This window comes from Piliocolobus tephrosceles, chromosome 12, assembly GCF_002776525.5.
Source record: "Piliocolobus tephrosceles isolate RC106 chromosome 12, ASM277652v3, whole genome shotgun sequence".
In the NCBI taxonomy this organism is placed as follows: Eukaryota; Metazoa; Chordata; class Mammalia; order Primates; family Cercopithecidae; genus Piliocolobus; species Piliocolobus tephrosceles.
In genome coordinates, this window is record NC_045445.1 from 44,617,865 (window position 1) to 44,635,882 (window position 18,018).

Sequence of the window (18,018 nt, forward strand, 5' to 3'; positions counted from 1 at the left end):
AAGACAGAGTCTCGCTCTGTTGCCTAGGCTGGAGTGCAGTGGCGCCATGTCCACTCACTGCAAGCTCTGCCTCCCGGGTTCACGCCATTCTCCTGCCTCAGCCTCCTGAGTAGCTGGGACTACAGGCGCCCGCCACCACGCCCAGCTAATTTTTTTGTATTTTTAGTAGAGATGGGGTTTCACTGTGTTAGCCAGGATGGTCTCGATCTCCTGACCTCATGATCTGCCCGCCTTGGCCTCCCAAAGTGCTAGGATTACAGGCATGCACCCGGCCTGGTTACACTCTTTTATTTTTGGAATTTGACTTCACAGAGCTCTCTGCTTTATTATCTCTACTTGATGACAAGTTGGTGCAGCCCGAAATGGAATCTCCAGGCTATAGGTAATGGATGTGAAAGCACTTTGAAGAGTAGAGAAAATTGGGCAAATGTAAGGCTTTATTACTATTGTGGAGAAGAAAGAATCTATATTTGTATTTTTTTAAATTTGGGTTGGATGGAAACTAAATAGGGCTTTATGACTGATGAATCCTTGAGGCTATGCACATAGAAAAAAATTATCAGGCGCTGGTGTTGAAGTGAAAACAATAAAATAATTGTTGTTTTTAACTTGACAGAAGCCTTAAAATAGCAGTTTTTTACTTAATAAGTCAGAAATAGACTTTTGGAAGACTCTATAGATTACTCACATTACTATGGTAGTACATTGAGCATTCTAATAAGAAATGTTTAATCTAGATTTAAGCCAATTGGATTATGACTAAAGCATAAGACAACCCCCGCCCCATACACACACACAAATGGCCTGTCCCACAAGAGAAAAATGGATCAAGGTAAATGCAGGAAACATTTGCTGCACTACATCTCCCACCCTACATTTCCCTCCACAGACGCCTCAAGGCAGTGGGAATTGCAACCACTAACCATCACCATTAATCGTGGGGAACCTGGTGCTACATCACTTAGCTATGAAAAAGTGAAATGACCTAGAACTTCCTGCAGTTAGTTAAGAAAGGCTTTGCAAAGAGTGGTATCATTCCTTTTCTGGAGTCTACATACCTGCAATTGTTTCCCTGTCTTGAGAAACTGTAATTTTTAAGTTTAACTTCTGTGCATGACCTCATTTCAGCTCAGAATACAGAATGTCTGTGAGGTGGAGGGTAGGAGAGAAGGAAAATGTCTATTTGGATTGCTGGTGTAGCTATAAACCCTTTATGTGGAAGGGACATTTTTCTAAAACTGCTGGGAACTAAGTTTAACCACTATTCATTCTCCTCCTTTTCTTTCTAGGGTGATTGGGTGTGGCTGAAAAAGCTCCCCCCTGGAGATTTTGGAGACGTTAAGTCCATCAAGTCAAGAGCAAGTGATGTGTTCGAAATGGTATGAGAAACCTTCATTTATGTAAATTCCCACTAAAATCAATCTGTTCTCCAAAGTAACTAACATCAGAGCTGTTTAGGAAGACCCCTTAACAAATCAGTTCAGGGAAACTGCAGGGTTGCTACTGGGTTGGCATGATCATATTATGCAATGACAAAGGTATGTGCTCTGGAGTCAAAGAGACATGAAGCACTCAAATCTCAGCTCTACCATGTAAGAGCTGTATTAACTTGGGCAAGTCATCTAAACTCCCTAAGCCTTAGTTTCCTTATTTATAAGAGGGTTATATTAATGTCTACCCTTTAGGTTGGATGAGGATTTAAAGAGACAATACACGTAAAGCATCTTGTGCATTTCCTGGCGCGTAGCTTTATCAAGTGGTAACTATTATGATTATTATCAAGTAAATATCCCATAATCATTCCAAATCTTCATTTTCCAGTCACCTGGTCATTTCTATTTCAAAAGTGGTTATTTCCCTAATCCCACTAACTATGTTCAAGGAGACCTTGGATGGCTTGCTTAAGAAAGCAGCCTGTAGATAAGGCAAGGATACTGATGATCCTTCCTAAGCCATTTAAAAATCTTGGCTCCTCCTTGGACTGAGTCCATACAAGACTTGTGAATACTATCTTGGGTTCCTTCAGGTTCTTGAAAGTGGGATTTTAAAAGGCAATCATAGATTGCTGTACATTTATGAAGCGGGCCATTTCAAATCATTCCAACAAATCTGAATGAGGCAACTACTACTTCCAGAGCACTGAACAAGTGAGAAAACAAAGGAAATGGAAGATATGTGGCCTGTGGAAGACAGGACATGTCCTAGAGGTTAGGAAGAGATGTTATGATTTGGTATTTTTCTTTTTTTTTTTTTTGAGATGGAATTTCGCTCCTGTTGCCCAGGCTGGAGTGCAATGGCACGATCTCAGCTCACTGCAACCTCTGCCTCCCAGGTTCAAGGTGATTCTCCTGAGTAGCTGGGATTCTCCTGAGTATAGTTGAGTACTCAGACTCCTGAGTAGCTGGGATTACAGGCACCCACCACCACGCCCGGCTAATATTTTGTATTTTTAGTAGAGACAGGGTTTCACCATGTCAGTCAGGCTGGTCTGGAACTCCTGACCTCAGGTGATCCTCCTGCCTCAGCCTCACAAAGTGCTTGGATTACAGGCGTGAGCCATCATGCCCAGCCAATTTGGTATTTTTCTTATATGTGATTGTAATGCCCGGAGATGAAGGCAAGATAATGAGACATGAGTCCAGAAGGGGGATCAAGGTCAGAACTAAAATAGACAATTCTACACTGGTTTGATAATCCAGGATGCTAAACAGAAATCTAGGTCCAAATTATGGAGCCAAAACAGGCCAAACCTGGGACAGCTGATACACTAGAAGTATTGACTCAAGGTAGAGTGTGTCCATGACATCTTTTTTGGGGTAGCTTTTAATTTTGACATAATTTCAAACCTACAAAAAGCTTCAAGAATAATTCAAAGATTCAGCAATTATTTACATTTCACCTAGTTGCTTTTTATTATCTATTTATATATTTATGTACATTATTTTTCTGAGCCATTTGAGAGTAAGTTGTAGACCCTATGCCCTTTTACCTCTAAACACTTCAGTGTGTACTTCCTAAAAACACTACAGTATAATGATCAAAATCAGAAAATTTAACATTGCTACAACACTATTATCTAAACTGCTTCCCATATTCTAATTTTACTAATGGTCTTATACAATACAGCTAATATTCCCACAGATTAGTTTCTAATCCAGACTCACACATTTAGTTGGCTGTCGTATCTTTTTAGTTGCTTTTAATCTGTAACAGTTTCTCAGATTTTCTTTGGTTTTCTTCATCTTTATATTTTTGCTGAATTCAGATCAATTATTTCATGGACTGTCCCTCAATTTGAGTTTGCCTGTGTTTCTCAAGATTGATTTAAACTATGCATCTTCAGCCAGAATACTACAGAAGTTATGTGTCTTTTTCAGTGTACTTTATCAGGAGGCACTTTATGAGGATGATGTTGATCATCCCATTATTGGTGATGTTAACCTGATTACTTAATTTAGGTGCTGTCTGCCAAGTTCCTCCACTGGAGAGTAACTGCTTTTATCTTATTGTAATTAATATATAATATTGGGAGAGATACTTTAATCTATGTAAATATCCTGTTCTTCGTCAAAGTTTTACCCAATAATTTTGACATCCATTGATAAATGTCATATTCCATCATTGTTTCTACATTTACTGGTTGACATTTTATTATAAGAAAGAAGCTTCTCTTCTTCCTCATTTATTTATTCATTCATTTATTTATATCAGTGTGCATATATGGGTTTTTATTTTATTCAATTAGTATCTATATTATTCATATTAATAAATCTGTCTATCTAAAACCATAAATTCATACTAAACTCTCTAAATTCTAATCCAGTGCCACAGGGTTAATTCTGTTTTATTTTATTTTATTTATTTTTCTTACTTTTATATATTTGTAATTTCCTTCTCTGACAATGAAGAAATTGCCCTTCCATTATCCTCATGACATCTCTTTATGTGTTCCCTTCACTGACTTGTGTTGCCATGTCAGGTATAGAGTGTAACTCAAACTTAGAGAGAAAGCCAGGATTTTCTAGAATTTACCAATTTACCATGTAGACGTACTTTAATGCTTTTTAATTGAATGCTTTTTTGAAGCTGGAGGTGGATCTGATCATACTGTCACTGTGAGTCCAGCACTGCCTTGACTACTTATATGTATTCATGACCTTAAAACGTTAGAGCTGGGTACCAGGATCCAGATGGAAAGCAGATCTTTCTGAGCCAGATATAGAAAGGAGCAGTGCACAATGGGATGGATGTCCTTGAAAAACAAGCAGCTGGAGTCAGAAGGCCACAGAGCTGATACTTTTCAACATCTTTTAAGATCACAACTTCTGCAAAATTGTTTGCAGAAAAATTAGGCTGTATCTCTTAGTCTCATGTTCTTCCCCATAATGTGGAACTGATTGGCATGTTCCCTGTACTCCTCTAAAGGCAAATGGAAAGTATCCTGGAGTTCTTTAAAGGAAATTCTCAGTTGTTAGAGATTATCTCTTTCTTTAAGAAATGTGAAGAGGAGTAAACTGCAGTTACTGTGAAACAAAGTGTTTACTTTGTGAAAAAATATTTGGGGCCATTCTAGAGCCTCTATTGAGAATATTATCTTCCCCGTAGCCACTTCTTCTCCAGTGGTGGCTGTTATTATGCCTCAGTACCTCAGGATCATGATCATGTGGTGAAATTGTATCCCTTGATTACTGATGATGCTTCCCAAACGATGATTCTGTTGCCTTTGTTAAACACACTCACAAGCTTTTGAGGCTAATGCCACTCTCTGTTTTAGAATCTTCTACACCTCCTGTTACTTCCATCTACTCTCCATAGTCACTATCCCTAATTTATTGAATATTTTGGGATATGGATCATGGTCCTCCTCTCTACTCCAAGACCTGCTGTTATGCTGGTGACATCAATTGGACATGGACTGTGGACAACTATATATTTTGACTATTTCATTCTTTGTCATATCGTCCTAATAATCTTCTCTTTCATTCTACTTTGGTCAAACACTGCTACCATTATATTAATACCTTCTGCTTTTCCATCTTCTATAACTGCTACTGAAAATGCTTCACCTGGCCGGGCGCGGTGGCTCAAGCCTGTAATCCCAGCACTTTGGGAGGCCGAGGTGGGTGGATCATGAGGTCAGGAGATTGAGACCATCCTGGCTAACATGGTGAAACTCTGTCTCTACTAATAATATTAAAAAATTAGCCGGTTATAGTGGCGGCCGCCTGTAGTCCCAGCTACTCAGGAGGCTGAGACAGAAGAATGGCGTGAACCCGGGAGGCAGAGCTTGCAGTGAGCCGAGATCACACCACTGCACTCCAGCCTGGGCGACAGAGCTAGACTCCGTCTCAAAAAAAAAAAAAAAAAAAAAAAGCTTCACCTCCAAAATTATGAATTCATCACACTCTCTGATTATAACCTCCTTTTATCCCAACTGTGCCTATATTTGACTATGTCAGGTCTTCCATTCTACTGACCTCTGCTTTCTCCAAACTCACAAGCCCTTGTTTTATTTACTTTATTGTCCAATTCAGATTCTATAATCCATCATTTGAACATGCTCTTATTAATATTTTTGTTTTTTTTGTCAGACCCACTTGCAAAACTCTAGTTCTGTATGATCCCAACTCTTAACTTTATTTGTGCTTGCACTTAAACAGTCAAATATTATAGCAGAAAGTTATGCAACAAAGTATATTGTTTCCACTATAAATTCATGGTTTCTTATATTTAAATGTCCCTTACTACTACCTCATAATTCCATTATACTTTATTGGTTAATTCACTTCCTACAACCCATACATCAAAGCTTCTCCATTTTCCTTGAAGCTCCAATGTCCTTCTCTTTCTCGATTTTTACTCTTGCTATTCCGGTCCAAACTACCATCATCTCCCACTAGAGCTACTAAGATTGTCTTTTTTTCTTTTCATAGACTTAATTTCTTTAAAAAAAAATTATTTCCATAGTTTTTTGGGGGGAACAGGTGGTATTTGATTACATGAATGAGTTCTTTAGTGGCAATTTGTGAGATTTTGGTGCACCCATCACCTAAGCAGTATACACTGAACTCAATTTGTAGTCGTTTATCTCTCGCCCCCCTCCCACCCTTTCCCCCGAGTCCCCAAAGTCCTTTGTATCATTCTTATGCCTTTGCATCCTAACTTAGCTCCCACTTATGAGTGAGAACATACGATGTTTGGTTTTCCATTCCTAAGCTACTTCACTTAGAATTAATAGTCTCTAGTTCCATCCAGGTTGCTGCAAATGCCATTAATTCATTCCTCTTTATGGCTGAGTAGTATTCCATCATATATATAAATATATGTATATATGATGTGATATATATACACATATATACCAATAGATATATACACATATATATCATATACACACACATACACACACACACAACAATTTCTTTATCCACTTGTTGACTGATGGGCATTTGGCTGGTTCCATATTGTTGCAATTGCAAATTGTGCTGCTATAAACATACGTGTACAAGTATCTTTTTCACATAATGACTTCTTTTCCTCTGGGTAGATATCCAGTAGTGGGATTGAAAACTGAATCAAATGGTAGTTCTACTCTTAGTTCTTCAAGAAATTTCCACACTGTTGGCCGGGCATGGTGGCTAACGGGAGGCCAAGGCGGGCGGATCACAAGGTCAGGAGATCGAAACCATCCTGGCTAACATGGTGAAACCCCGTCTTTACTAAAAATACAAAAAATTAGCCAGGCGTAGTGGCGGACACCTGTGGTCCCGGCTACTCAGGAGGCTGAGGCAGGAGAATGGCATGAACCCGGGTGGTGGAGCTTGCAGTGAGCCGAGATCGCGCCACTGCACTCCAGCCTGGGCGACAGAGTGAGACTCCATCTCGTCGAAAAAAAAAAAAAAAAAAAAAAGAAAAAAAAATCTCCATACTGTTTTCCATAGTGGTTGTAGTAGTTTACATTCCCACTAGCAGTGTAGAAGTGTTCCCTGTTCGGCTGGGCATGGTGGCTCATGCCTGTAATCCCAGCACTTTGGGAGCCCGAGGCAGGTGGATCACCTGAGGTCAGGAGTTCGAGACCAGCCTGATCAACATGGTGAAACCCTGTCTCTACTAAAAATACAAAAATTAGCTGAGCATGGTGGTGGGCGCCTGTAATCCCAGCTACTCTGGAGGCTGAGGCAGGAGAATTGCTTGAACCTGGGTGATAGAGGTTGCAGTGAGCCAAAATCATGCCATTGAACTCCAGCCTGGGTGACAAGAGTGAAACTCCATCTCAAAAAAAAAAAAAAAAAAAAAAAAAAAAAAATGTTCCCTGTTCACTGCATCCACTCCAACATCTAGACTTAATTTTTTGGAACTGTTTTGGGTTCACAGGAAATTAAGCAGAAAGCACAGAGAGTTCCCATCTATCTCCTGTCCCCACCCATGCACAGCCTCCCCAACTATTAACAGGGTGACTAATTGATTATAATCATGAACTTACACTGACACATCATTATCACCCAAAGTCCATAGTTTACATTGGGGTAAACTCTTGGTGTTATATATCTTGCGAGTTTTGACAAATGTATAATGGCATGTATTCACCATTATAGCAACATACAGAATAGTTTCAGTCCCCTAAAAATCCTCTGTGCTCCACCTATTCACACCTGTCTCCCTCTAACCCCTGGCACCTTGCGACTGCCTTTTAACTATTCTAATCACATCCACTCTCAAATCCATTCTTCACATTGCAAACTACTCTTTTCAAAATTGAATCCGATTTTATCACTGCTTAAATCTCTTTAATAGATTCCTATTGTTCTTTCCTTTGTGTGGGGATTTCAAATTATAGATTCAACTTCTTTAATAGATATTGTACTATTCAAACTTTCTATTTCTTCTTGTGCCAGTTTTGGTAAGTTATGGATTTAAAGGAAGTTGTTCATTTCATATATGTTATCAAACTTATTGGCACAAAGTTGTATATATAATATGCTCAAGCTATCTTTTAGATATCCTTAGGATCTGCAACAATGTTCTCCGTTTCATTCCTGATACTGATAATTTATGTTTTTTTCTTAATCAGCATTGCTAGAGGATATTAATTCTATTCATATTTTCCAAATATCAACTTTGAACTTTGTTGATTGTTCTCTATTGTATGCCTGCTTTCTGTCCCATTGATTTATATTCTTATCTTTTTTTCCTTCCTTCTACTTACTTTGTATTTAATTTGTTGCTCTTTTACTAGTTTTCTGAGTCGGAAGCTTTGATGGTTGATTTTAACCTTTCTTATTTTCTAATTTAGTCACCTACAACTAGAAAATCTCCTCTAAGCACTGCTTCAGCTACAACCCAGAAATTTTTCTTTTTTCTTTTTAAAAAAAAAAAAACCACTTTTTGTAATCCCAGCACTTTGGGAGACTGAAGAAGGATGATAGCTTGAGCCTAGGAGTTCGAGACCAGCCTGGGCAACATAAAGAGACGCCATTGCTACCAAAAAAAGTAGGAAAGGAAGAAACATATGCAAAATAAACAAAATAGTATAACATTTATGTGTCCAAAACTCACCTTCAACAATCATCATTATCCTGTATTTTTTCATCTATACCTTCACCCATTTCTCACATCTCTAATTTTGTGGTAGTTATTATTAATTTTCAATTCTGTATTTTTAGGTGCAGTTACACACATTGATATGCCCATATCATTTCTCTATAATTTTGATAAAACGACATACCCATACAATCTAGACTTCTATCATGATATAAAGTAGGGATTAGCAAATTATGACCCATAGCCTGTTTTTACAGTCTGGAAGCAAAGAATATTTTCTACATTTTAAAAAGGGTTATGAAAAAATAAAACAACAGAAACCATGTATTATCTGCGAAGCCCAAGTTATCTATTATCTGTAGTTTTATAGAAAAAGATTGCTGACCCCTGATATAAAGCATTCCCTTCTCTCCAAAATTTCACTTGTGTCCCTTAGTAAATTTGTGTTCACCGAAAACCGGAGGCAACCACAGTTCTGTTTTTCTGTTTGTTTGTTTAAATTGCATTAATTTTGCTTGTTCTAAAACATCATGTAAGTGGAAACAGACAACAGAAAGACTGTGATATTCATCCATGTATAAGTAGCTTGTTCCTTTTTATTGCTAAGTAGTATTCCATTGCATAAATATAGCACAATTTAATTATCCATTTTCCCGCTGATGGACATTTGGGTTGGTTGCAATTTTGGCTATTGTCAATATAAGTGCAATAGATATTCTTGAACCAGTCTTTTTATGGACACATATTTGAATTTCTCTCGAGAATTTCTCCTAGAAATACCAGGAAGGGAATTTCTAGGTTAAAGAGTAGTGTACACTTAACTCTATAACACCCTGTGAAATATTTTCTCATTTTACTTTCCTGCACACAAGTTATGAGAATTCCCTTTGGTCTACATCACTGCCAATATTTGATGATGTCAGTTAATTTAATTTTAGTCATTCTAGTGAGTTGATGAGGTTCTCTCATAGTGTTTTTTATTTTTAATTGTGCTAAAAAGACATAAAATTTACCACCTTAAAGTGTACAGTTAAGTAGTGTTAAGTATATTCACATTGTTGTACAACATATCTCTGGAACTTTTTCACCTTGAAAAACTGAAACTCTGTACACATTAAACAACTCTCCATTTCCTCCTTCCTGAAGTTCCTGGTAAACACCGTTCTATTTTCCTTTTCTATGAATTTTCACTACTTTGTATATCCTGTATAAGTAGAATCATACAGTATTTGTCATTTTGTGACTCACTCATTTCACTTAGCATAATGTTTCATTGTGTTTATAAAATATGTTTCTATTCAGGTGTAATATAAAATAAAATATACACATGCTAGATGTTCTGTTCAATGAATTTTGACAATTGCATGTATCTATGTAACCATTCTCCAAAAAAGTTACTAATATGTTCATTACACCAGAAAGTTCATTTGTCCTCCTTTTCAGTAATTTCTCCTATCCCATAGGCAATCACTATTCTGATGTCTATTAAAATAAATTAATATTTTTTTCTGTTCTTTGATTTTATGTAAATGGAATGATACAGTATCTTGTGCCTGCCTTCTTTCTGTCAGCACAATGCTTTTTAAGATTAACTTATGATTTTGCATATACCTGTAGGTCACTTTTTAAATTGCCTAGTAGTAGTTCGTTTTATGACTATATCACAATTTGTTTATCATTCTCCTGTTGAACATTTGGCTTGATTCTAATTTTGTAGAAGAGTTTTTTTGACGATTTTATGAATGAGGCAACTATAAACATTTTTCGTTATGGTAAAAAACTCACATAACATAAAATTTACCATCTTAACCATTTTTAAGTATACAATTCAGTAGTGTTAAGCATATTCACATTGTTGTGAAACATATCTCCAGAACTTTTCCATCTTGCAAATCTTAAGCTTTTTCATCTTGCAAATCTGATCTTGAAAATATCCCCATTTCTATTTCCAACAGCCCCTGGTAACTACCACTCCTTCTGTTCCTATGAGTTTCACTATAGATATTTCATGTAAGTATAATCATATAGTATTTGTGTTTTTGTGACTGTCTTATTTCACTTGGCATAATGTCCTCAAGGTTCATTCATGTTGTAGCATGTGACAGGATTTCCCTCCTTTTAAAGACTGAGTAATATTCCATTGTATGTTATCCATTTGTTTATTGTTAAATGTTTGGGTTACATCCACCTCTTGGCTAATGTGAATAGTGCTGCTAGGAACATGGTTGTAGCAATACTTCTTTGAGACTGTGCTATCAAATCTTTTGTACATATATCTGGAAGTAAGATTGCTGGCTAATGTGATGGTTCTATTTTAAATATTTTTTATAAACCTTCATACTGTTTTCCATAGCAGTTGCACTATTTTACAATCCCACCAACAGTGCACAAGTGTTCCAATTTCTCCACATCTTTGCCAACACTTATTTTCTGTAGCCATCATAATGGGGTTAAGGTGATATCTCCCAGAGGTTTTGATTTGCATTTCTCTCTTCATTAGTGGTGGTGGCCATCTTTTCATAGAAAACTATAAAGATTTTTATATATGTCTTTTGTGAACATATATTTTCACTTCTCTTGAGTAGATACATAAGAATAGAACTGGGTCATAGAATAGTTGTGTGTGTAGCTTTATATGAAACATCCAAACTGTTCTCCAAATCGGTTTTGGCATTTTACATTCCCATCGGAAATGTTCCAGTTGCTCTAAATTCTTAACAACATTTGTCTTTTTGATATTTGCCTTTCTAGTGTGTGTCAAATGGTATCTTATACTCTAATTTGCATCTTCTTGATGACTAAAATTGTTGAGCACCCTTTTAATGTGTTTACAATTCACTTGTATATCTTCTTGTGTGAAGAGCCTTTTCAAGTTTTTGCCCATTCTTAAACATAGGGAATTTTTTGTATTTTTATTTTTAAATTACAGGCATTCTTTATATATCCTGAATAGCCTTTGCTGAACTATTTATTTTGTAATTATTTTTCTCAATTTGTGGCTTGTCTATGATGTCTTCTGTTGAGCAACATTTTTAGTTTTAAGGAAGTCCAATTGTCCAATTTATCGTTTTATTTTCCCCTCCAACTCCCCTCCCTTTCCCCCTCCTTCTCCCTTTGTCCTCCCCCTTTGTCCCTCCTACTTTCTTTCTCTTTGTCTTTTTCTCTCTCTCTGTCTTTCTTTCTCTCTCTTTCTCTTTCTTTCTTTCTTTCTTTCTTTCTTTCTTTCTTTCTTTCTTTCTTTCTTTCTTTCTTTCTCTCTTTCTCTCTTTCTCTCTCTCTTTCTTTCTTCTTTCTTTCTTTCTTTCCTCTCTCTCTCTCGCTCCCCCTCCCCTCCAAGATTCTGGGTTTAGGCCTATGATCCGTTTTGAATTACTTTTTGTGTACAGACTGAGACAGTGATTAAGGTTCAGATTTTGCATATAGATACCCAGGGTTCCAGTAACAATTGTTTTTAAAAAGCTTTCCATTGAATTAATGTTGTAACTTGGAGAAAAATTAACTGACTATATATCTGTGCATATATTTTTGGAGTCTCTGTTCTGTTTCCTTCACTCATTAGTGTAACCATAATGCCAATATCACACTCCCTTGGTTATCATAACTATAGAGTACCTCCTAAAGTCAAGTGGTGTAAGCCTCTAACTTTTTTTTTCAAGATTGTTTTGGACATTGTAAATTCTTTAAATTTAAAATAAATTTTGAAATCAGCCTGTCTATTACTTCCACAAGGCTTTCTGTAATTTTTGATGGGGATTGCAATGAATTTATAGAGACATTTAGGCAAAATGGACGTCTTAAGAATACTAAGTCTTTCAGTCCATTAATGGGGTATATGTCACCATTTATTTAAGTTTTCTTTACTTTTTTCTTATCAAAGTTTTGATACTATTATACAAGTTGAGTAGAAATGGTAACAGCAGACATCTTTGCCTTGTTCCTGGCCTTAGAGGAAAAGGAATCAATGTTTTATTTTTAGGTTTGATGTTACCTGAAAGTTTTTTCACATTTCTGCATTTCTATGATTCTTTTAATCATAAAGAGGTTTTATATTTATATTGCTACCTATTGCAATTATTCTATGGTTTTGCTCTTTTATTCTGTTAACGTGGTGAATTACATCATTTTTAAAAGAAATATTAAGCACATCTTAATATTCCCAGGATGAATTCCACTTGGTCACGATAGATTATCTTTTTAATATATTGCTAGATGATATTTCCTAATCTTTTAAAAGAATTTTTGCATCTATGTTTTTAAGAAGAATTAGTCTATACTTTTAATGTTTGTCAGCGCTATGTTTGGCTGCATAAAACAAGTTTGGACGTCTTTGTCTTTTTCTGAGAGTTTGTGTAAGACTGGTATTATTTATTATTAAATTTTTAAATGAATTTCATCAATAAAATCATTTGGTCCTTGGATTTTCTTTGTGGGGATGTTTTTGAAAACAAATTCAATTTCTTTGCTAAATATAGGGCTCTTAGGATTATTATTTCATATTGTGCCAAGTTTAATAAGTTGTGTTTTTCAAGAAATGTCAAATTCATTTTTGACTTTATTAGCATAAAGTTTTTAATAAATTCCTTTATAACCTTACTGATATCTGTATGATCTGTAGTGATACCATATCTTTCATTCTAGATATTAATAATTTTTTCTTTTTCTTTTTTTCTTGATCAGTCTTCTTAGAGATTTATTAAATTTATTACTTTTGTTTTAAAGAACAATGTTTCAATTTTGTTAATTTTCTCTACATTTTGATTGTTTTCTATTTTTATGATCTCTGCCCTTATGTTATTTCTTTCTGCTTATTTTTGGTTTATTTATTCTTATTTTTTGAACATTCTTTCTTTTTAATTTAAATGACATATTTACATTTAAGCTCTGCTGTAGCTGCATCCCACAAAATTTTATATGTTATATTTTCATTGACCTTTCAGCTTGAAATAATTATAATTTCATTATTCTTTTTTGGCACATGTATTATTTTGAAATATATGCTTAATTACCAGATATTTGTGGCCCTTCTGGATACCATCATTAATAGATTTCTCATTTAATTCTGTTGTGGTCAAAGAATATTATCTGCAAATTTAATCTTGAAATGTATCAAAAACATTGGCCATAGCCAAGCATGTGGTCTATGTTGGTGAACATTCCACATACTTTGAAATTAATGTATATTGTACAGTTGTTTGGTGTAGAGTCCTATCAATATCAATTAGGTCAAGATGGTTGATAGTGTGATTCAGATCTTCTATATCCTTACTGCATTTTTGTTAATATGTTTTATCAATTACCATAAAATTTTCCTATTTTCTAATTCTGTGAGTGTTTTCTTCAGGTGCATTGAAGTTCTGTTATTAAGTACATCTAGTAAATGTTTAACACCAGGCTTTCTGAAAAAGATCCCTAATTTGGAGCATTTCCTGATTTCTGTGCTGTAAGCACCTCCATTGTAACTAATTTGGGACTACCCATGTGATGTCATTGAACACAGAGATGGTAAGAAATTCTTCTTATGATCCAGCACATCTTTGCACATATACATTTTATTATTGTGTCTTGATTATTTTATCATTATGAAATGTCCCTCTTTATGTCTGATAATACTTATTTTCTTTTCTATTTTCTCCAATAATAACATAGCCAATTTAGCTTTCTGATTAGTTTTTGCATGATTTACCTTTTCTGTACTTTTTCTTTCAATGCATTTGTGTCTTTGGATTACTGTTCATCTTATTTAGGGAGCAGGCATTTGGTTCTTTCTTTTTATCTCCCCATTCTGCAATCTGTCTTCTAATTGAAATGTTTAGGCTACTTACATTTAAGGCACTTATTGACATAGTTGGATTTCTCATCATCTATTTTGCTATATGTTCTCTATTTGACTCATCTATGTCTCTGTTTGTTCCTTTGTTTCCCTTTTCTTGCTTTCCTTTGGGCTAAAAGTGTTTTTCATATATTCCAGTTTGTTTCCTATATTGGCATTTTAGCGATACATTTTTGCACTTTTTAATGACTGTTCTAGGAATTGCTTAAATGCATCTTGAATTTATCACAAACTACTCAGAATTAATATTCCACTTCTTTACCTAAAACATAGGAAATTTGTAACAGCAGTGTCCCATTTACTAGCCTACTATTCTTTTCCCTATTGTTATCATATATATGCCTACATTTATTGTGAACCATATAATATAGTGTTAAAATTTATTTTAAGCATTCATATGCATTTCATACAAATTAAGAGAATGAAATGAAAATATATTCTGTTATATTTATCAACATATTTACTATTTCTGATAACTTTAATTATTTCCTAATAGAGCCAAGTTACCACTTAGCATCTTTTCTCTTCAACCTGAAGATCCTCCCCTTAGGCATTACTTGTATTGCAGGCCTGCTGATGACAAATGTTCTGTTTTCGTCTATTTGATAATGTCTTCAATTTTGAATGATACTTTTGCTTGGTACAGAATTATGAGTTGATAGCTGCATTTATTTTCTTTTGGCATATTAAATATTTCATTTCATTGTTTTTTTTTTTTTTTTTGTATTTCTTTGTTTCTGATGAGAAGTCAGCCATTATTCATTCTTTGTATGTAGTGTGTACTGTTTTTCTCTGACTACCTTCAAAAGTTTATTATCCTAGTTCAGGGTTTTGACTGTTAAATGTCTAGATATTGCTTTCTTTGTATTTAATCTCTTTGGTGGGTCATTGAACTTCTTAGATTTTAAGCTCATCTTTGGATTGTAGGAGTTTGAATATGAGGTATGTAGGGCATTTTCTTTGTGTTTATTCTGTTTGAAGTTCAATGAGCTTCTTAGAATTTTAAGTTGATGTCTTTTACTACATTCACAAAGGTTTTGACCACTATTTCTATAAAAATTGTTTTGCCCCATTTTCTTTATATCCTTCTAGAACTCAAGTTACTTATGTGTTAGTCTGTTTGATATTGTCCCACTTATCCTTTTTCCCTCTGTTTTTCAGATTAGGTATTTTTTTATTGATCTCTCCTCAAGTTCATTACTCTTATGTCATTTCCTAAGCCCACCTATCAAATTTTTTTACTTCAGTTATTCTATTTTCCAGCTATATAATTTTCAATTGGTTCATATTTATAGTTTCTTTTTCTCTGCCATGTTCTATACCCATATATTCATTTTGCATATGTTGTCCTTTAAATCTTCAAATACATTTATAAAATCTGTGTTAAAGGCCTTTTCTGCTAATCACAACATTTGTGTCATTTTGAGATTAATTTCTTTTGACCTTTTTTTAGCCTGAGTATGGGTCACATTTTTTCTATTTCTTGTACATCTAAGGCTTTTTGGTTCATTACTGAATATTATGAATAATACATTTTAGAAACTCTGGATTCTGTGGTATAGCTCTGAAGAACTATTTTTTTGTTCTTGGAGGTAAGCCCAAATTTTACTCATTTTAGTTGTCTTTCAAATATAGTTCTACCTCCATTTCTGCTTTCAGTCACTCTCCACTGTCTCAAGTTTTTAGAATATTTGATTCATATTTTATAGGTTTCTTTGTCTACTGAGTATTTAAAGACATTGTTCAATTGTCTTCTGACTTTGTTCTGCATTCCCAAATATCTAATGTTTTTTATTTTATGCTAGATATTTTATGTAAATAAACTGTAGAAGCTCCAGGTCATATGTTCTACCAGCAAGGATTTTTCTCTTTTCATTTGTTAGGTGGATTGGGTAAGGGACTAATCACATTAATCGAATCAAAGATTGAGCTGGATTGAAGCTGTGTTGCAGTTTTAGTTAGACTCAGTCCACCACGAATTCTCCTGTTTCTCAGGCATATCTTTCCAAGAGTCTACAAGTCTGTCTCCTCCACTTTGAAAGATTGGGATATTCAGACTGTACTTCATAACCTTTTTCCTTTACTCTCAATCCATGCTGCTTCCAAATTTGGCAAATTTCTTGAGGAAGACACCAACTGAATGTTTGTCGCAGGCCCTATTTCTTCAGTGAGACTTTGTCTCCTAAATATCGGAAAAATACAGAAGATCTCAAACAATTTTATAGAAGCTTTCTAGTCTCCTCTATAGCCCCCAGACTCAGAAAATATGCTGTGGGGAGAAGACTAGCTCACATTTACGTCTCCTGAAATTTATTAATTGTGATACCAGTCTTCCACAATTGCCAAAAGCATTACCAGTTTTTGCATTTTCCCGGCAAATTCTTTCTGTTAAGCTAAGCCCAATCTTCGGCTTGTGCTGGAAATCAGCAAATGTCCTCAGGGAAGAAAATGGCTGACAACAGCCTGGTTATCTTAGAAGGGCTCTTGCATCTTTGAATTTTAGATTTTTTTTTTGCACCTGCATATCTCCAGTGGTTTTTTTTTAAATATATTTTTTCAGTTTTTCTAGTTGTTAAAAGCTGTAGCATCAGGAATGGTGGTCTGCCATAACCTACTACACCCTACTTGGTATTCAATGTCCCTATAATCATTTTTAATATAAATAAATAGCAACTTAAAATGACCTATTATATTCTGTATAATCTGGCTCTTCCCTGTCTCTTCAGTCTTATATCACCATCATATTTCCTTCAACCACTCTGCTTAAGGCACACTGGCGTTTACTTAGTCTTTGGATTATGATATGCTCCCAGCGCAAAGCCTTTACCTGTACTATTACAATCCCTCAAATACTTTTCCTTCCCTGCTTTGTATGGTTTAATCCACTCATCTTTTAACTCCCAGATCAATTCTCACTTCCCATGAACCCTGTGCCAACTTCTCTGATTGGTCAAAGCCCCAATTATACATACTCACATTATGTAACTCTCCTCCATAGGACTTGTCAGAGTCACAAATTTTGTATCGTTGTGTAATCATCTGGTTAAAACAAGAGGTCAGAAACCATGTAACATTTTGTTCATCATTTGTCCCCAGTCTTTCTCTCAGGACCTGGCAAATAATAGGTACTAAAAAACTTTGTTAAATTAATAAAATATTGCTAGTGGGAAATATAGGATCAGAAGTCTTTCACTAGTACCTGGTTAATGTGTTCTATATGACAATTGACCTCTGGGTGTTAGATAGTGGGTAGGTTGATCCAGGGATAGGAGGTCTTGAACAATAGCTCTTTACAACAAAATAAAAATAAAAATAAATGCAGGAAACAGACATGAATCACCAATTAACTCATAGAGGTAGAAAATTTTCTTGTTGAGGCCAGGCACACTGTCTGGTGCCTGTAATCCCAGCACTTTGGGAGGCCGAGGTGGGCGGCTCACCTGAGGTCAGGAGTTCGAGACCAGCCTGGCCAACATGGTGAAACCCTGTCTCTACTAAAAATACAAAAATTAGCTGAGCATGGTGGCACGCACCAGTAATCCCAGCTATTTGGGAGGCTGACGCACGAGAATCACTTGAACTGGGAGGTGGTTGTGGCAGTGAGCTGAGATCACGCCACTGCACTCCAGCCTAGGCGACAGAGTGAGACT

The 18,018-nt window shown here is 35.5% G+C and overlaps 1 protein-coding gene across 1 annotated transcript in view; it reads left to right on the top strand.

The window, feature by feature from the left end:
* Positions 1 to 18,018, top strand: part of GUCY2F (guanylate cyclase 2F, retinal) — a 106,432-nt gene that overhangs the window by 45,816 nt on the left and 42,598 nt on the right. Inside the window, exon 8 of the mRNA XM_023203040.2 lies at positions 1,290 to 1,379. Within this exon, the coding sequence (XP_023058808.1) occupies positions 1,290 to 1,379 (90 nt within the window). The remainder of the gene's footprint in view (positions 1 to 1,289; positions 1,380 to 18,018) is intronic.